The sequence below is a fragment of the Cannabis sativa genome, chromosome 5, assembly GCF_029168945.1.
Source record: "Cannabis sativa cultivar Pink pepper isolate KNU-18-1 chromosome 5, ASM2916894v1, whole genome shotgun sequence".
In the NCBI taxonomy this organism is placed as follows: Eukaryota; Viridiplantae; Streptophyta; class Magnoliopsida; order Rosales; family Cannabaceae; genus Cannabis; species Cannabis sativa.
The window spans coordinates 47,716,348-47,738,580 of NC_083605.1; the positions used below are offsets into that span (position 1 = coordinate 47,716,348).

Below are 22,233 nucleotides of genomic sequence, written 5' to 3' on the forward strand. Positions count from 1 at the left end.
AAAAGTTTGTCGCCCAGCGACTATACAGCAAAAGCCTCAATGTCCCCAAAGATCGTACGCACCACGCCTAACCGCCCCAACATGTACAATCTTCACCTGCTCGTACTCACGGTTCCTCAACTTTAGCCTTGCCCTTACCTACACATCAAGATAGCACTGTGAGTCGACAGACTAAGTAAGAAAAGTATACCATATAACATTCAAATAACCTGGGTTATAACCTGGCGCCCATACACCTGATCATAACCCTAATCCCCATGTCCCACACGGTACTGAGTCTAGAACGTTCACAAGACAATACTATCGATCATAATGTCAACCTATACTCAATATGCTAGTTATACTCTAGCCATATTGATGTGACAACATCGATCAGTATTTTAGCCAACATATATTTATCAGTATCAGCACAACTCTATGTATACTATTACTGCTATCAATGAAATCTAATAGGCATAACAACAGATACGCTAAACATGTAATAATATATGCATGATATTATACTAATCTTACCTGAATTCCAAATTAAGGTGTGCCGGTCAACCTGAGTGGAACAACTGCTCGGTGAATTATAGACTCCTAAATCACATCGATAACAACACACATAAGTGACTCGCTAAATCACAATCGGGACTAAGGTTTAAAACCAAAACCCTATCTACTGCAACTTAACATGGTAATAATCTAACTTAGGAGGGAGTCAACCAATTAGGAACCTGAAACTGACACGAAACTACAAGCTGAAAATCGGGTTTTCCCTGCTGTAAAATCCGGGTAACCGGTTTTATCCAAAAAACAAACAAAATTCAAACCCCAACCCAAAACGTTTCCAAACTCAATCAAACATCCAGACCTGCATATTATACCACAATAAACATATTCAAAGTGATAGAACAACAATAAAAGTTCCGTATCAATTTTCACCATTAAAGCTCCAAGTTTGAGTTCTAAAACTCAAAACTTGGCTAAACCTTCAAACAACTACCAATTCATGTTTAAAACAACATAATCTAACATATATCAACCTCTGAAAACTATATGAAACCCTAACAGCAATCATAGCAGCCAAAACATCATTTCATGCAAAATTTCTTTTCTAACAATTCAAGAAAACATGAAGAGAAGAGTTAAGAACCTTTACCTTGATTAAAATCACTTAAAACCCTGCTGAATTTCCTGAATATTTGAAGAGAAAAGTAACCCTACCTGCTCTAGGGTGGAACAAAAAAGAGAGAGAGAGTTTGAGAGTGAAATAGCTTTTTCCTTTTGATTTTCTTATTTTGAAATAAATGAGTAATTAAGTTTATTTTATTTAAAATATAATATCAGCTAATTTACCAAATAAAAATTAGATTTAATAACATAAAACACACTCACAAAAGACAAAAGACAAAAGACCAATGTGGCAAAATGACCATTTTGCCCCTCCCACACTAGAAGTCATAAAATTGCACTAAGGGGTATTTTGGGAAATTCTAAAACCCTGACTAATCCCGACATTCCCAATGTCTAAAATATTGTCCCGCTATACTAAAAATACTAAGATGTGATTCTAATAGCCATACTCCGCGTTCAAATATTGCCGGGCACAAAATATGCAAAATTATGAAATTTCTATATGTGACATAAAAATGAATTCTGAATTCAAATAAATCATCATAAATAATTAATTCAATATTAATAAATAATTTTCATAATAAAGCCTAATTATCTGCTAATTTCTAAATTAAAGCTAAGTGGTCTTTAAAATTATCCCCCCTTAAAAGGATTTCGTCCTCAAATTGTAACCTAAACAACTCTGGATATTGAGCTCTCGTATCTGATTCTAACTCTTAAGTGGCTTCCTCCACCTTGCTATTTCTCCAGAGTACTTTAACCAGCTATGGTTTTGTTCCGAAGAACCTTATCCTTTCTGTCAAGGATCTGAACTGGTTGTTCTTCATAAGACATGTTTGGTTGCAGTTCAAGATTCTCATAGCTAAGTACATGAGTACGGTCTGAAACGTATTTTCTCAACATCGAGAATACGTTGTGAGCTGGTGAAAGAGCTGGAGGCAAAGCTAATCGATATGCCACTTGTCCAACCTTCTCGAGAATCTCTTTTCCCGAAACGCTTGATCCCTTTCATAGGAGACACCCCAAGGAACACGTGATCCCCTACTTGAAATTCTACATCCCTGTGTTTCAGATCTGCATAAGTCTTTTGCCTACTCTGAGAAGCAAGCATTCTGGCTTTAATTTTCTCAACTGCTTCATTAGTCCGCTGTACTGTTTCCGGACCTAGGTATTTTCTCTCCCCTGTCTCATCCCAGTGGATGGGAAATCTACATTTTTGGCCATATAATAGTTCATAGGGAGCAATCCCTATAGTACTCTGATAACTGTTATTGTACAAAAATTCTATCAACGGTAGATACTTACTCCAGGAGCCCTCGAAATCCATAACACAGGCTCGCAATAAATCTTCCAGTATCTAAATTGTCCTTTCGGACTGTCCATCATTCTGAGGATGGAAGGCTGTACTGAACTTCAGTTTGGTACCCATAGCTCGTTGCAAACTCTGCCAAAATTTTGAAGTGAACTTTTGATCTCTATCCGAAACTATGGATTTCGGCACACCATGCAGTCTTACAATCTCTTTAACATACAGGTCTGCATACTGATCCACTGACAAGGTTGTTTTAACTAGTAGAAAGTGAGCAGACTTCGTAAACCGATCTACCACAACCCAAATTGAATCGAATAAACCTGTGGTTCTAGGTAACCCAACCACAAAGTCCATCGTGATATCTTCCCATTTCCATTCAGGTAGGGTTAAAGACTTCAACAACCCTGCCGGTCTCTGATGTTCAGTCTTGATCTGCTAATAGGTTAAGCATCTCGATATGAATTCTACCACATTCTTCTTCATTCTGCTCCACCAGAAGTAGGGTCTAAGATCTTGATACATCTTGGTGGTGCCGGGATGCAAGGAATATGGAGTGGTATAAGCCTCTTCAAGAATTTCATTTCTAAGTTCCACACTATTAGGAACACAGACTCTAGTCTTAAACAACAGCATTCCACTATCTGACACTGTAAAGTCTTTAGCTTGCCCAGCTAAAACCTCTTCTCTGACTTTTATTAGCTCTGGATCAGTTAGCTGAGCCACTTTAATATGTTCTAACAGATCTGATTGTAGCGTCAAGTTATGAAGTTTGCCTACAACAAACTCGATGATTGATCTGACCATATCCTCTGCTAACTGAGATGACAATTGAATCATGCTAGCTACCTGCCCGGGACCCTTTCTGCTCAGGGCATCAGCCACTACATTGGCTTTCCCAGGATGGTAAAGGATCTCACAATCGTAATCCTTAACCAACTCTAACCAACGCCTCTGTCTCATATTCAAATCTTTCTGAGTAAAGAAATATTTGAGACTTTTATGGTCAGTATAAATTTCACATCTCTCTCCATAGAGATAATGCCGCCAAATTTTTAAAGCAAACACTACTGCGGCAAACACTCATTACATGCCAAGCTTGAGGGCATTTTTAAAAATAACTTTCAAGTTGTCCAGCATGATGCTTATTACGGGCGTCAACCGCTTGTTGATGTGGCGCTCAGGTAAGTTTCCTTTCCTTTTTATATAATGTCACATTGGGGACAATGTCATATTTAGTTTGGGGGGATTTAAAAATTTTTTAAAATTTTTTGCATTTTAATTTTCTATTTTAGTTTTTTTGTTTTAGTTAAGGAATGGCAATAAGCTAGAGGATAGTTGTATACTGCTGATTAGTGTAATGTGATCTGAAATTGGAAAATAACTGTGTGCTTGATTCTGTTAACTCTTTGAATTAGTTTGGATGCTTAGAAACTTGTGTATATTTGCAATTACTCAATCTGTGAAAATTGTTATAATTTTTTTACTATGGTTTGTGGTAAGATTGACAGGATAGCTTAGAACTTGCATGTTTATTCTTTTGAGGCGAAATCCTTGATAGTGTTCAATTGGAATATGACTTAGGCATTTGTTGAATAGTTTGAGCCTTTCAAGCCTACCATAATAATGTGTATCCCTAGTTAACCTTTTGAGCCTAAACCTGTTTTGTTTTTCACCCATTGATTTGAAAAATTTTGCAACCACACTATTAATTTTTCTTCACCATGTTATCCATGATATCATAAGCTACATCATTAGTTTGGGGGGGATAAACATTTAATGTGAGGAAATAGTGAGAGGGAGAAAGACTTGTAAGATTGAGAAGAGAAAAAAATTGTAATTCAATGTCACTGAAAAAAAATATATGAAATATGAAGAAAAAAGAACAATACAAATAAAATAAAATAAAATATGTTAAAAAAAAAAAAGATTCATTGATGTTGGAAGAATAATAGAGATAGCTTCTATCAATCTTGGTAAATTTGGGAACATTATGGGATTCTAGAAAAAGAAAAGTAAAAAGCTTGTGGGTTGTGTTTGTGTGCTTATGATATCTTGATCCAAAACAATATTTTGCCTATCCCTGACATTCTGAGCCATTATACCTAAGCCTTGAAAAGACCTAATGATTCCGAAGAATACTGTCAACATTAGTGGAAAAAGGTAAGCATGCAAGCTTATGAGTTATCGGGCTGTGGAACTGTTGGAAAGAGTAAAACTTTTATAATAATGTTTCACATATGAATAAATTTTTTGGTTATACATAGTGTTATGAATTGAGCATCTGAGTTAATTGTTAGAGTTAGTAGGATCAAAATTCTAGTTTATGCAAGGAAGAAAGCAGAGCATGAGTCAATAGTGTAGTGATTATCTGATAGCGTAGTTAGTTTTTTTTTTATCTTACTCGAGGGCGAGTAAGAATCTAGTTTGGGGGATTTTGTTAGATTATAATTAGCCTATGTTTCGGGTCTTTAAAGTTAGCATTATCTCGTCTATTGGTGTCTTTTGGAGCAATTTTACGCTTGATTTTCATTATTTCAGGTTCCTGGGGTGTTAAAGTTCAAATTCAGTCAAATGGTGAAAAACTGGGACAAACTTGGAAAAAATTGGAAAATTTGGCTCCAGACGCGTCAGTATTCGCGACCTCCAGAGAGCCAGGTCGCGACCCGTTTTCCTGGTAGCGACTCTGGTCGCGACTTCGAGATTTGGCAAAACCTCTGATTTTCGAGGTTTGCCTGTAGTCGCGACCAGCTTAAAGGCTAGTCGCGACTAGGTACGGACGTCGTGGTTTTGACCTAATTTTGATTTTACTCTCAATTGGAGGCACACTTCTCATCCCTATATAAGGACTACGACACTGAAGGTCAAAAGTAAGCAGAAATAGACCTAAAAGTGCATGCAAGTGGAGAGGAAGCTATCTTGATGTAACACCCTAACTAACATAGGCGTATTACGTGATTTTTAAACATGCTGCGCAGCTCGTTGCTAATCAACATGGTTTATGGAAAACGTGATTAATTAAAATTTTTGCTTTTTAATTAAACTAGTAAAATATAAATACAAAAAGACTCGGGATCCCGATTACAAAATCATTTACAAAAGTTAACTGTTTATACAAAATAAACGTCACCTAGCGACTAGTTACAAAATCAGCCTCGCTGTCCCGAGGATCGTACTCTCCAGGCCTAACCGCCCCGACATGTACAATCTTCATAAGCTCGCTCACGGTCCATCAGCTTTAGCCTTGCCTTTACCTACACATAAACGTAGAACTGTGAGTCGACAGACTCAGTAAGAAAAGCATAATAATACTCATACATAAATCCCGGTCATGATCAGACGCCCATACCCCTGATCACAACCCTAACTGCCGTGTCCAACACGATACTGAATCCCGCTACTGCCGTGTCCAACACGGTACTGAGCCACTACTGCCGTGTCCAACACGGTACTGAGTTCTGAACGTTCATAGGGACGGTACTATTGACACGTAACAGCCTGATCGGTCGAACCGGTCATACTCCGCCTGCTGGTCATACTCCAGCCTGTACCGACGGGATACGTCAATAGTACGGAACCACCAACCAAGTGTCAGCCTGATCGGTCGAACCGGTCATACTCCGGCTGCTGGTCGTACTCCAGCCTGTACCGACGTGACAGGGTTGGATGGTTCGAAGCCAACATACATAACTAATGTAATCTAACAGGCTTCCTACATGCACGCTAAACATGTAATCTACATATGCATACTGTTATACTAATCTTACCTGGATTCCGAATTCAGGTGTGCCGGTCAACCTGACTGGAACTTTAACTGCGCGGCGGATTGCAAGCTCCTAAACCATAAAAATCACAACACTATAAGTGACACGCTAAATCACTTCCCAGGGACTTAAACTAGGAACTAAAAGTTTCCCTATCGATAAAAAGCATGGCAATACCCCCTAAAACATAAAATCGAGAAAAACTAGGGTCCCTGAATTTTCCCCAACCGGTAGACCGGTTGCCCAACCGGAATTCCGGTTCTGGGAAAATTCAGAACCCCATCCGGAACTCCGGATGCACAACCGGAATTCCGGTTCCTCGCAGGCAGCAAACTCAAATTTTCATATCTTGCTCAAATCAACCCCAAATCACAAGAAACCTTCCAGACCTGTTCTATACCTCCCCTAGAACATTTCTAAGGCATCAAAACCACCCAGATTGCACATAATCAAAATTCACCATTAGAGCTCAAGTTTTGAGTTCTAAACTCAAACTTGAGCAAACCTAGCTAGCATGCAATCAAATTCATCTAAACTTACATAAACATGCTTAGAATAACCTCTGGAAACAATTACAAACCTCCACAACATCACAGCAACAAAACATAACCATTTCTTTCAAAAATCACATATTTTACATAGAAAAACCCATAGCTTTAAACAAGATAGCAAGCATGCATTAAAACCTAGATAATCCACTCATTTTAAACCTAATTAAGCTTCTGCAAACAACATATAAACACAGCAACAATCAGCCACCCAAAACTAACATGCAACCTACCATTTCACTTTAAAAACTTCAAGAAACATTAAAGAAGGATGAAGAAAGCTTACTAGCAAATAGAGAACACTAAATCTGCTCAAAATGAGCTTGAATCACCAAGGAAAACTCCACTTCCTTGCTGCTCAAGGAGGGCCGAAAGGAGAGAGAGAGGTTGAGAGACTTTTTGAATTTTCTAAGTTGTAATTTTTTTTGTAAAATGAAAAATGAATAAAAGACACCTATATCATTTCATTTCAGCCAATTATTAATAAAATAAACACTTATTTTCCATTTAATAAACTCACTAAAAGACAAAACATCATTGGGGCAAAAAGACCAATTTACCCCTCCACACTAAAACCACATAATAATCACTAAAGGGGTATTTTTGGGAAATTCAGAATTCCCAGCCATTCCCGACATTCCCAATGTCTAATAACCCGTCCCAAACTACTAACATACTAAGTTGTGATTTCTACTGAGCCAAACACCGGGTTCCAAAATACCGGGCACCGGAATGCAAAATTATGTGAACTACTACATGACATAAAAATGCATTTCTGAATTCCATAAATAACAGTATAATAAATTATTTAAATGGCTATAAATAATTTCATAATTAATCATGATTAACTGCTAATTTCTAAATTAAACTAAGCGGTCTTTACAATTGAAGACCCGGAGCGATATCACCTTCTAGTTTCTTTCTTTTACCCTTAATTTCTTCTTTTATGTTTAGTTTTGTTTATGAATTAATCATGGATGTTTTTAGAGTTATGTTGAACTAAATTTCCCAATAAGGGATGATGATGAATGTTGTTTAAGTTTATGCCTAGTTAATAAATAATTGCCATTCCGTCATCTTATGTGTGAATACTATCTATATTTGTGTTTAATTCTATGTTCAAGCTTGATCACCTTTTACATGTTTAATGATCTCAATTCGAAATCTGAAAAGTGAGAATTGAGAATGCTAAAATTGGATAGTCTAGGTTTTGATGTGAAACGAAAGTATTTACATAGCCTCAGTGACGAATAGATTATTGCTTAATGCTGATTTTGTGTTGATTTAATTAAGAAGTTAATTAGAGAACATATTATTTAGAACCGAAAAGATCTGAAAAAGAGTTAGGTTAATTTATAATATGTCATTCACATTGAGATAAGGATAGCAATTAGGTATTAATATTGGTAACTTATCAACAGGATTCACCTCCCTAATCTCTCATCTTGATTAATCTTCGTTTATTTTCTCTTTAATTTTCTGAGTTATTTAATTTTAAATTGCAAACTTATTATTTTACCAAATAGAATCATAAGTATAGTTTAGTAGTACTTAATCCAATTCCCTGTGGTTCGACCTCACTTGCGTGAGATACTACTTGGTTGCATACACTTGCGTAATAAACATAAAATTCGTAACACAGAACCATCCAGAGATGTTGCTCATGCTCCTCTTCTGACTGAGAGTACACAAGGATGTCGTCGATAAATACAATAACACAAATATTGAGGAAATCCTTGAATACCCTATTCATCGAATCCATAAAAGCTGCGGGAGCATTGGTCAGCCCAAAAGACATAACTAGAAATTTGTAATGTCCATACCTAGTGTGGAAAGCTGTCTTTGGGATATCCTCCTCTTAGATTCTCAACTGGTGATAGCCCGATCGGAGATGAATCTTTGAAAAGACAGTCTTCCCCTGGAGTTGATCAAAAAGATGGTCAATTCAAGGTAAAGGATATTTATTTTTGATTGTTAGCTTATTCAGTTCCCGGTAGTCAATGCACATCCGCAAAGATCCATCTTTCTTCTTAACAAAAAATACTGGAGCTCCCCAAGGTGACACACTAGGCCGAGAAAACCCTATGTCAAGCAACCCCTGGAATTGAATTTTTAATTCTTTAAGTTGAGCTGGAGCTATTTTGTACGGAGCCTTTGAAACCGGTTCTGCTCCAGGTGTCAAATCAATAACAAAATCAATTTCTCTCTGAGGTGGTAAACCCGGAAGTTCGTCGGAAAAAATATCATGAAATTCCCGAACAACCGTGATGTCTTCTGCCCGAACAGAGTCACGCCGAGTTGTATCTAATACCACGGCCAGTATCCCTAGACATCCCTCTCGTAACAATTGCCTAGTTGTTAGCACCGAGATTACTGGAATCCGAGATCCCTGAAATTAACTGACAAAAACAAACGGTTCTTCACCTTTAGGTTGGAAGATTACCATCTTCCTCTTACAGTCAATACTGGCTGAGTACTTGGGCAAGAAATTCATTCCCAGTATAATATCAAAATCCACTAAATTCATCTCTACCAAATCAGCACTCAACTCTCTATCTTCTATTCTGATTGGCATAGACCTAATCCACCTTTTGGAGATAACTAACTCTCCGCCAGGCAGTAGGGTTCCAAACCCTATCTCATAACTATAATGCGGTCTATCCAATTTACTAAAAATTCTGGCCGCCACATAAGAATGAGTGGCCCTAGAGTCAAACAACACAGAGAAATAAGAGTTGTTGACCGAGAGTTGACCTGTTACCACAGAGGGGCTAGCTTTCGCATCAGCCTGAGTTATTGTGAACACCCTGGCTGGAGTGGGTTTCGCTGCAGTCTTTGGTGTTTCCGTCGTGAGCTGGGGACAATCCCTCTTGTAATGCCCTGGCATGCAACACTGAAAGCACCCCTGCCCTTTACACTCCCCCAGATGGTGCTTTTTACAACTGGGGCACTCTGGGTAAGTGTATCGGGTTTCAGTGCCACTCTGGCGATTGCCTCGACCCTGGTTTCCCCGGAACCTCTTATTTTGACCTGAGCCACTAGTTGCAGTGGATGCCTTTCTTTTCTTATCTATGGCCGAACCACTACCTCCCGTGCTAAAACCTGATGCAGGAGGGGTAGGAGCCCCACCAACAACCGGAGTCCCACCAGACTCAATCATACATCCCACTGCACCCTCAGCTCGTAGTGCCTTATCCACCATTTTAGCATAAGTGGTTTTGTCGTCAGTAGTAATCATTAGATCGTGCCTGATCTTTGCATTTAACCCATCCAGGTATTTTTCTTTCTTACTGAAGTCAGTTGGCACAATTCCCAAGGCCAACCTCGCCAAACGGTCAAATTCGTTGTATACTCAGTAACACTCATATTTTCTTTCTGAGTCAGGTGAGTGAATTCTTTTCTCTTAGCACTCCTAACTGCTTCATTGTAATACTTTACATTGAAAAGTTCCTAGAACTTTTCCTAGGTCATTATTGTAACATCGTGAATCATAGACACCATGTCCCACCAGACCAGTGCATCCTCTTGAAATTGAAATGTGGCATAGACCACCCTATCGTTACCGATGACACCCATAAAGTTTAGGATTCTAGTAATCACTGTTAGCCATTGCTCGGCTCTCATGACATCCAGGCCTCCCAGAAAAACTGGAGGTGCTTGCTTGCGGAACCTTTCATACAGAGGTTCCATCCAATTCACTGCCACCACTGGTTCGGCCTGGATAGCAAGGGCAGGTGCCACTGGAATTTTCGGAGCAGGCACTGCAGGAGCACCCTGCTGTCTCAACCGTTGAATTTTATTATCTTGTTCATTGATCCTAGTTTGCATTGCTGCAAACTTATTTTCCCAATTTTGGGCATCTTGCGTAGCTTGGGCAACCTGTGGCGAATTAACATCACCCCGGCCACGTGCCCTACCCCTGGGACCTCTACCTCGGCCACAGACATTTAGGGGAATCTAAGCTCCCTGACCAGCATTAGATCCGACCGAATTGCCGTAGGTCCTGGTATTTCGCCTGGCATCCATACTAATCTGAACAGCCTGCGTAACCAAGAGCTAGTCTGGTCAGATTGTGATCAAAGAGAAACTTACTAATGCCGCTTATTTGGAAATTAAAAACATGCGCCTATTCTACTATCAGGCTACTAGCATGCTTCCTAAAATGCTTTTCTTAAATTATACTATAGAAAATAAACTACTAAGCAGTAAAAGCTTACTGAACCGTGAAACGAGCTGACTACTGATGATGATTGTACATGTCGTGATGATCTTCGGAAGATAACCTGGCAGCTCTGATACCAAATTGTAACACCCTAACTAGCATAGGCGTGTTAGCATGATTTTTAACGTACTGTGCAGCTCGTTGCTAATCAACGAGGTTAATGAAAAACGTGAATAATTAAAATTTGCTTATTTAATTAAAACTTAAAGTATTACATATATAAAACTCCATACTAGGACATTCCCTCGCCATGTGAGGACCATTGCAGATGAAACACCCCACACCTTTCTTGGCATTCGGCTGTGATCCTTTCTGGTTATTCCCACCATTACCATCTTTCTTCTTGCCATCGTAACTTTGTCCACCCTTGGACGAGGAAGGCTTCTGATTATGTTTCTTTCCTCCAGTGGATTTCTTCGAATTATCACCCTGTGAAGGATTCGAATTATACTTGTAATCCACCAATTTCTCGGCAGCCACAATCGCCGAGGGTAAATCAGTTACCGCTTGCCTCCTCAATTCAGCCTTTGCCCATGGCTGCAATCCCGACAAGAAGTTGAACATCTTGTCCTCAAAATACTTTTTAAAAGTTTGCTATACACATATACAAAAGTTTGTCGCCCAGCGACTATACAGCAGAAGCCTCAATGTCCCCAAAGATCGTACGCTCCAGGCCTAACTGCTCGACATGTACAATCTTCACCTGCTCTTTCTCACGGCTCCTCAACTTTAGCCTTGCCCTTACCTACACATAAAGATAGCACTGTGAGTCGACAGACTCAGTAAGAAAAGCATACCATATAACATTCAAATAACCTGGGTTATAACCTGGCGCCCATACACCTGATCATAACCCTAATCCCCGTGTCCTACACGGTACTGAGTCTAGAACATTCACAAGACAATACGATCGATCATAATGTCAGCCTATACTCAATATGCTAGTTATACTCTAGCTATATTGATGTGACAACATCGATCAATATTTTAGCCAACATACATTTATCAGTAATCAGCACAACTCTATGCATACTATTACTGCTATCAATGTAATCTAATAGGCATAAAAACATGCACGCTAAATATGTAATAACATATGCATGATATTATACTAATCTTACCTCAATTCAGAATTCAGGTGTGCCGGTCAACCTGAGTGGAACAACTGCTCGGTGAATTATAGGCTCCTAAATCACATCGATAACAAAACACATAAGTGACTCGCTAAATCACAATCGGGACTAAGTTTTAAAACCAAAACCCTATCTACTGCAACTTAACATGGTAATACTCTAAACTAGCAGGGAGTCAACCAATTAGGAACTTGAAACTGACACGAAACTACAAGCTGAAAATCGGGTTTTCCCTGCTGCAAAATCCGGGTAACCGGTTTTATCCAAAAAACCAACAAAATTCAAACCCCAACCCAAAACATTTCCAAACTCAACCAAACATTCCAGACCTGCATATTATACCCCAATAAACATATTCCAAGTTATAGAACAACAATCAAAGCTTAGAATCAATTTTCACCATTAAAGCTCCAAGTTTGAGTTCTAAAACTCAAAACTTGGCGAAACCTTCAAACAACTACCAATTCATGTTTCAAACAACATAATCTAACATATAACAACCTCTGAAAACTATATCAAACCCTAACAGCAAGCATAGCAGCCAAAACATCATTTCATGCAAAATTTCTTTTCTTACAATTCAAGAAAACATGAAGAGAAGACCTAAGAACCTTTACCTTGATTAAAATCACTTAAAACCCTGCTAAATTTCTTGAATATTTGAAGATCAAAGTAACCCTAGCTGCTCTAGGGTGAAACAAAAAAGAGAGAGAGAGTTGGAGAGTGAAATAGCTTTTTCCCTTTGATATTCTTATTTTGAAATAAATGAGTAATTAAGTTTATTTTATTTAAAATATAATATCAGCTAATTTACCAAATAAAAATCAGATTTAATAACATAAAACACACTCACAAAAGACAAAAGACAAAAGACCAATGTGGCAAAATGACCATTTTGCCCCTCCCACACTAAAAGTCATAAAATTGCACTAAGGGGTATTTTGGAAAATTCTAAAACCCAGACTAATCCCGACATTCCCAATGTCTAAAATATTGTCCCGCTATACTAAAAATACTAAGATGTGATTCTAATGGCCATACATCGCGTTCAAATATTGCCGGGCACAAAAGATGCAAAATTATAAAATTTCTATATGTGACATAAAAATGCCTTCTAAATTCAAATAAATCATCATAAATAATTAATTCAATATTAATAAATAATTTTCATAATAAAGCCTTAATTATCTACTAATTTCAAAATTAAAGCTAAGCGGTCTTTACATAACAACTCCAAGAACATATAAATGACACAGTTGAGATCGAACCTAACCATATCAGGATTAAGATCTATTGATCTAAGATTAACTAAGTGATATTAACTTAGAAAGATACAACGATAAGTTTATGATATCTTTACCAATTTCAATATCGGTCCAATTTGATATATACTCCATACATCTGATACTAGCATACTTTACCAGTGCCATAGAAAGGACATAATACTTATCCAAGGTGTAAGTAAGCTTTATCGCTGATTATCATGTCAATGTAAATTCAGTGTACTAACAAATCACGACACAAAAACTTTGAAACATATAATCATAATTATATTCTACTTTGTTGACAACACTATAATCATGAATAACTATATGTTTTGGAGTTAATAGAATTTGTACATTAAACGTGTAATCATGAAAGAAATTATGTGAACCATGCAAAATAAATATGATTTCTGATCTTTTATTACTTAGTAAATCTAATTATATTTAAGTGAGTTTATTTAGGGCATAAAATCCCAACACTAAGCATATTGATATCAAGCTTCATTTTGTACGAGAGGTGGTGGAGAAAGAAGTTGTGAAGATTGCCAAAGTTCCATCTCAAGACAATCCTTCTGATATGATAACTATGGTAGTGCCAAGTAGTAAGTTTAAGCATTGCCTGAAGCTAATTTGAGTCAACTGAGCCCGCAGGGGCTGAGGGGACAACAGCATGTAGACAATGATTTATCAAGCAACTTCAACTTGAAACTAAAGTGGAGATTTATTGATTATGGTTACAAATTTTGTCGTCTAGGATTGGAAGCTGTGAATCCAGTGAGCAGATACCGAAAGCTTAGTGTGGATCTGAAAAGCCCTGTGTAAAAGGTCTTGTAGAATTTAGAAGGTACTTCCAGATAAGCTTGTGTTGTGTATGGAATGTCTCTTCTGGATAGCTTGTCACTAATTCAAAGGTGTACTCTTAGATAGATTTTTTAGGGTTGAAGGTTCATCCAGGAATGAAGTCATGTACGTATTCAGAGGGCTTGTGTATTACAATGCTTCAAGATTGTCTGTACTGAAAGCGCGTATTTCAAGATGACGTGGATTATTATTGTTGGTGATGAGATGGATCATTTATGGCGGTGTAAATGTGCCACAATGATTTAAGAGATATATATGGCAACAATGCAAATCTATATATAGCTGTAAATATTTGTAAATTGTGTGTGAATCAGACTAGATTTGCTTGAGTGAAAATCGTGATTGTGTAAGGTAGAGTCTAAACTAGAGAGAGAAACTTCTTATCGTAATCTCTGAGAAGTTCGTAAAGATTCTTGTAGCCTTGCAAACACAAATATCAATACAGATATGGTTGCTACTGCTCCAACCGAGATGTAGAGCATTGTACATGGCTTGAACTCATTAAACCTGGTGTTTTTCTCCTCCATTTTTGCTGCAAAATTCATCATCTTGAATTCTTGTGATCTCTTAGTATATGTTTCTTGATTGTGTTGCATGTTTGTTGGTACCGTACATTGTATCGTAAGTCATTGATTGTTTCGTTTTGCACAATACCATTACTATTACTATTACCATTACATTCTACCAAACTAAACATCAACCTCTTATACTTTTTTATAGTATTATTTAACAAGAAGAAAAACTTAAAAAAACCACACGAGATAAAAAAAAATATGTAAAAAATATACAAAAGATTAGGGAAATTTGCTTTAGTATGCTTAAATGTAAATATACTGTTTTAATATACCACTGAATTAGAAATAGTATATATATGCTTTTAATATTTTTTTCCTCTCAAAAATACCCTTACATTTTAAAAAAAACTTCTTTCTCTTACTCTCACGCGTTAACCCCGACCCAGAACCCTTACCGTCTAACACAGATCTAGAACCCTGGTCGCAAGGCCTCGCCAACATCTTCTCTCATAGCCTCTCTCATTTTTTGTATTTCTTTCTTTTGGTTTACCAATTTTTTTACGATATTTTACAATGTTTATCGATATATTTGTAATGATAGAACAAATTTGAGGTTAGGGATGAAATTTAGCGATGATTTGTGATATTTAGCAATATTTATCGATGATATTAACGATGTATTTTGCAATGTTGTGAATTGGAGACATTTAGCGATGTTTCATGATTTCATGATGGTTCGCAACATTTATCGATATTTCACGACATCATCAAAAACCAGAAAAAAAATGCAGCAAACAAGCGAGTTGAGAACTAATAGATTTTGGGGCTTTGGGTTTCACAATTTCTCTTTGTAGTTTCGCGATATCCTCCTCGGTTTTGTCCTACGTTTCATCTTCGGAGTGGGTTTTGCCAGAGGTGGTGCGGTGGTCGTGGGTTTGGTCTGGGTCTGGTTCGGTCTGGTTTTGTGTTCGTGGGTATCGGTTGGGTTTGGTGAGAGTTAGAGAGAGAGGGAGAGAAGGCTAAGAGAAAGATGGAAGGTATGAGGAGGGTATTTTGCAATTTAATTAATTTTAGAGCATTAAATTCTTATAGATTTTAATGTGGCATACTAAAAGACCATGGACAATTTTTAAGCATGAATTGGCAAATTTCCCAAAGATTAACAATATATATGTATAGGACAATTCTTCTATAGGGGCTTGGAAAAATACCCCATGAATAGGAGTGTGTCAGACCCAATACGACATTGACACGTCATTTAATGAAATTTTGTTTTGCTTGTGTGAGATACATTATGGGGTAAATGATAAAAAAAAAAAAACTTTAAGAAACAAAGGTTGGACTAGAAATATTTTTCTAGTCGAAAATTGTTGGTCTAGAAATGTTTTTCTAGTCCAATAATGTTTGTCTAGAGAAACACCCATTTTATGTCCCAGGCTATTATGTCCAACACAAAAGGGACTCGAAAAATTTATCTAGTCCAATATTGATGGACTTAAAAGGAGGTTTTCCTAGTAGTCTATGAAAAATCATAAAATCAAAACCACTCAATATGTTTAAAAATAAAACAAGATCGAAAATTCTCAATCATATTCTAATCTATAAAAAAAATCTCCAGCAACTGTGCTTTTTATAATTTTAACATCCCAAATTTTAAAATCACACAAATAATAATAATTATTATAAAATTAGATGAGATAATATAAATATTTACTCTTCCAGCTATAACTACAATAAAATCTTTCCTAAAAATAACTAATCTTTTTACAGGAAAAAAAGCAAGTAATCTTTGAAAAATCGATAGCATAACTAGGATTGATACTTTATCGCCACTGTCCAAATTTTAGTCGTCATCGCCCAGATTCTCTCACAACGTTGTTGCTTCCCAGATTTGTTAGCAAGTCGTCGCCATCAACTCACCCAAATCTCCCCCTCATCTATTGCGATGTCGTTGCCATCAAGCCGATACCAAGATTTCCATATCTAGATGATTCTTGCATCTCAAATCTGACAAAAATTAGAAGAGAGAGTAGAGAAAGAGGCTTGCTATTATAAATTTGCAATAAAAATAAAAAAGAAATAAAAGAAGAAGATTAGAGATATAAACATGCCCAACAACATTTTTAGCCAATGAGCAAGTCGAGCCCTATTTTCAAATCCTATGTAATAATATGGACACCAATCTAATATTAAATCCCATCAAAAATAAGTAAACAAACGTAATCATCATGTGTAGCACTAAGGACCCGTTTGGTTGGAGGTAATTAAAACAATGAAATAGGAATAGGAATAAGAATAGGAATGGTAATGAATGGAATAAGAATAGGAATAAGATTAGGTTGTTTGGTTAGATTTATGGAATCAATAATTGAATACATATTCTTATGTTTGGTTGACTATATAATGCAATGGAATGGAATAAATTAATTTTAAACAAAAATACCATTATTTTTAAAACATGATTAAGAAATTAGATTAAATATATTCAACTTATATATTGTTAGAAAAAATTGATACATATTTAAAAAAAAAATTGATATGTATTAAAAAAATTAATATTTATTTAAAAAATTTGATATATATAAATTTATATTTATTGAATTTACTATAAAATATTACTTCTTAAAAAAAACCTGACATATATTTTCTTAAAAAAAACCTATATAATCACATGAAAATTTTAATTTTTTTAAAAAAAAAAACTATATAATCATAATTTTTTTTTAAAAAAAAACATGAGATCAAACATTATCCATACATAAAATATCACTACAAAAAGTATAAGTATTCATGTCCAATACCCATATACATTAGACCAGATCCAAAAGATTATAATTTGTATACTACTGAATGTCAAAGGCAATATATATTGTCCTGCAAATTATTTTAGATCAAAGTGAATAAACATGATCTTTCTAACTCTTTCCCGAACTGTGTACTAAAGAGAGCCATCAATCAGAAGTCTCGCCCATTCATCCTTCTCATCATCTGGGATACTGAAAAAGTAAGAAACCAGAGCATTATCTTACATAATCATGCGAGCTACCTTATGACGTTGTGCTGTAGTAAGTATAGTGGTCCTTTCCAACTCTTTCCCGAGCTGCATATGCTTTTCATTCAAGCCTTCACCAATAGCTTTACTCAAACGAATTGAAGCTTTTTCAATTACCTCTGCGAGAATACAAGCTGATTGTGTAAGTGCATTTGAAAGTTCTTCATGATTTGCAGCTTTCCTTTTCTTCTTCGAAGACCCATCTGATTGAGTGTAAGATTGAGCTCCTCTTGTTGCATCTGAAACAGACATAGATTCCACTTCATCCACATTATTAGCATTGCTAAAATCATCTTCTCCAAGTGTAGTGTTTTCCTTTTCAGCTTCAAGTTCTTCAACAACATCTGTTACAGTCTCTGTATATTTTCCAGTTGCACGATCTTTGCCAAAAACTGCACACAAGTCGTCATACCAAGGGAATGACTTGATTTTGAATGGGGCTGCTTCCTTATGACTCTGCATGTATACAATATAAAAACCAATAAGTCACACTGCATAACCTATCTTTTACTTCACATATCTCTAAAGTATATATACCAAAGTATTCTATAAGAAGTTCCAAACATTATGCCAAGTCAAAAAGTTTCACATTTTTGAAGCACTAGTTATATTATAATATAGCATATATAAACATAAGTACCTGCAAATATGCTTCCCACACTGGTTTTTCCGCAGTTACAGTTTTTCTATTACTGTCCCATCCAAACCCGCTACAAAAACGTCCAGTCAACATTTCATGTACTATTTGAAAATGAGTCTTCAAAGTTTTCATTCTAGACTCAATGTGTGGCTTAGCTTGTATGTCACATTCAGGCATTCGCTCTTTTAGTTTCATCTCAATAGCTCTAAGATGACCTGGCTTCAAGTTTCCTTCAGCTTTAAACTTCCCTTCATTATTTAGCTCCATAAGTGATTCAATCAAGTGTTTGTCTTTATCTTCACTCCAGAATCTTTTATTTTGTCCTGGACCTCTTTCTTTTGAAGTCTCCATGCTGAAATAAGAAATCAAAATAATCTAAAACTAAAAACTAGAATTGAAATGTTGAACTGTGAAAAATAAAGACATTCAACAGTAAAGAAACAAAACTGAATTGATATACACACCAATAACAAAACATAAATTCAAAGATCAATTTCAATGTTGTCAATTACACAACCAGTCAAATAACTTGGCATAGCCAAGTGAAAACAAATATAAAAACCTAGATAATCATTGTGCATTTAATCTAAGAAAAAAAAAACTAGCTTGCTCTCCTACGTTCCCTCCATTCACTATACATCTCATGTGCTAAATTGTTTCTAAATGTTGTCCACTCTTCAGAAGCTTCAATACTTCTTATGGATCCATCAACATCTTCTTCGTCTCCACTGTTAATCTCATTCTTTCAATGCATATAAGTATTATCAGTAGGAATTTCTCTTCTAATAAAATTGTGAAGCAAACAACATGCCAAAATGATTCGATTTTGAGTCTTTATTGGATAGAATGACAGACTCCTAAGAATTGCCCATTGACTCTTAATTGCGCCAAAACATCTCTCAATGACATTCCTAGCAGATGAATGCTTCATATTAAAAAATTCTTGTGGATTTTTAGGAGGATTCCCATCTTCCCATTGGTTGAGGTGATAACGTTGGCCACGATATGGAGCAAGAAATCCCTTACAATTAGTATATCCAGCATCTACAAGGTAATAATAACCTAAAATAAAATAAAGATGGGGATTAAGTTGCCTCCTACATGAGCTACTAATCAAAAATAAAAAATGTACAATCTAAAACACCAAGCTTACCATTTGGAACACACAAACTATTTGTTCTACGTATGGCATCACGTTAAACTCTACCATCTGCTGCAGAGCCTTCCCAACCAGGTAACACATATATGAATTGCAAGTCTTGGGAGCATACACCTAAGACATTTGTAGCTATTTCACCTTTTCGAGTACGATATTTTGGTTTATCATTCATAGGTACTCTCACTCTAATATGAGTTCCATCTAGTGCTCTTAAGCAATTCTACCATATCAAAAATAAAGTTTTTTTTATTAGTATTTCAAATAAACAAACAATTTCTACCTAAACCATTTTAATTCAAGAAATTCAAGAAATATATATTATACCTTGAACCATTTCCACCTCTCATCAGATGCTTACCAGCTTACATGTGTGTAAATGGGATATAAATCTTATATATATGAATTGCAAATATGAAGTTTTGTACAGCAACCACCCCTAAATAAGTGACTAATAAATCAAATCCTCTTTGAACTCACCTATTATTCTTCTCTCTATTTTTTTTTTTGCCATTAATCAAAACATTATCGATTCCAAAATGAAACTTTCGACAATTATATTTGGCAGCTAAAAATTTGTGAAATAATAATAGGAAGAGCACTCCTGTTCTACCCCTCCTCTTACTAGCACCTGTTGGGGCTAAATTTTCACCCTTAGCCATGCCTTTTTAACAACTACCATGATCACCAATCTATGATTTAGCAGTACTCCAAAATTAATACTGAAACTCAAAGTGAACAATGAAGAAAACTTCGATTGTGCACACTTAGGAGACAAAAGGGAAAATTCGACAAAGTTGCCAATGCACATATGGTTGTTTATAGTTTCTCTTAACTCTCCTCATCAACAAGTATGGAAGAGCTTTTGTTTTGTCGATAGATAACCCCAAAGTTATAATTCTGAATAACCCATGATGAGATTAAAACTAAAGCATATGTAACCTAACATCTACAAATTCAAACAAATTGATTCACAATTGAAAAGGAACAAATAAAAGAACATCGATCATTCTGAGCCAAAACAGAAAGTATTGAAAGCGTAGAAACAAAACTCAAATATAGATTGAGGAAACTCAAATATAGATTTGTGCGCAAGAAGGAAGAAAACTAGAGGAACCTGTGTCATAAGTTTCTATGGCAAAGCTTACTAACCAAAAAACCATAAACAATGGCGGTACCACCAAACTAGAGAGAGAGAGAGAGAGAGAGAGAGAGAGAGAGAGAGAGAGAGAGAGAGAGAGAGAATTATCTCTGGCAACGCTACCCCGGCACTTGCAGAGTTCGATCAATCGAAGAAGACGAAGAAGACGGTCACAATGGTTAATCTTCAGTTTTCTAGGGTTAGGGTTTGTTGGGCTTGGGCCATGGCTAGAGTAGAGGAGAGATATCTGCTGGAATGGAATTATAATTCCACCAAATAAAAAATGGAATAGCAATTCCATTAGTTTGGGGGAATAACATTACTATGGAATTCTACTCCAAAATTGTTATTTTTCAACCAAACAAAATAATCAGGCCCATTAGTATTCCATTCCATTATATTCTGGCCCATTACCTCCAACCAAACTGGCCCTTTGAGATTAAGAGATTAAAATAAAATATAATAGAATGTGGAAAAATACATATACAGTCATGGAGATGAGGCACAATGGCAAGGATGTGGGCATCTAGGCTTTGTCCCAGTCGTCTAGTGAAGTGGGAGACAGAGAAAGTTTTTTAAGATTAAGTAATTATCACCTACTTCTCAAACATATAAATTCTGCCAGGTGTCACTTATTTATATGTTGTAGAATACCCCCACCTATGGGTTCTTTTTAGAAGGTCCTATAGTAGAAAATTCCTATATGTATATATATAAGGTTGATGTTACATGCAATGCACGTATAATTAGTTTTCATTTTAATTAAATTTAATTGGTGATGTTTAAGTGTACAACATGTATGTTTAATTTTTTTTATTAGGTAATGTATTTTTATTTTTTTCAAAATATGATTTGAGATTTTTATCTTTAAGGATTTTTTTAGGGTATTTTATATGTACAATAAAATGTAAGTGGAATATCATGGTAAATTGTTGTGTGTCCGATTGAGCAGAATTTTCTCTTATTTGAATCAAAGTTAAACCAACAATATTAAAGATACGATTATAATATCTACAATATTTTAAGTATTTTAAATTTAGATTAAAAATTTTTTACATAAAATATCTACATAATTTTTTATTTTTGAATAACTATATATAATATTATAAAATTAATAAAGAGTATGTAAGTAACTGTATATTCTATTAAATTTAATAGAGAAAACTAAAATACCATTAAACCAACAATTCTGCTACATAACTACATTTATATATAAGTGATATGTAATGACAGCTCTAGTATATGGATTAGTAAAGGCAATTAGCACTAATTTTTATTATTTTATTATTATTTGTGAATTAATTTATTTGTGGACCCCAATATTTAGAAATAAATATTAGAGTTATAATTTCTCAATTCCGGAGATTTTATTAAACTCTAGGGGTATTATTTAGCTTATATGTGAAATATGTTAATTTTGTAATTTTTGCTCGGCGACAACGGAAAATGCGATGGATGGCTAGATTGATCACATGGGTGAGTTTAGAACCCTATTTCATAGTGGGAAATAA

General features: G+C 35.7%; 1 protein-coding gene across 1 annotated transcript; it reads right to left on the reverse strand.

Moving 5' to 3' along the window:
- Positions 1–17,032: 17,032 nt before the first annotated feature.
- LOC133037926 (uncharacterized protein At2g29880-like) lies at positions 17,033–21,386 on the reverse strand. Its single transcript, XM_061115706.1, has 2 exons — positions 18,426–21,386; positions 17,033–18,241 (listed from the first exon to the last, which is right to left on the reverse strand). The coding sequence occupies exons 1-2, from the start codon at positions 18,774–18,776 to the stop codon at positions 17,759–17,761; spliced, it is 834 nt and encodes a 277-aa protein (XP_060971689.1). The 5' UTR covers positions 18,777–21,386; the 3' UTR covers positions 17,033–17,758.
- Between the last annotated feature and the right edge of the window lie 847 nt (positions 21,387–22,233).

What these genes read in the sequence shown, in the direction of transcription:
- LOC133037926 (XM_061115706.1), bottom strand. Translation starts at nt 18,776, where the DNA reads ATGGAGACTTCAAAAGAAAGAGGTCCAGGACAAAATAAAAGATTCTGG. An exon ending in TGTGGGAAGCATATTTGCAG is followed by an intron (nt 18,242 to 18,425) that starts GTACTTATGTTT and finishes GTATACATGCAG; the next exon opens with AGTCATAAGGAAGCAGCCCC.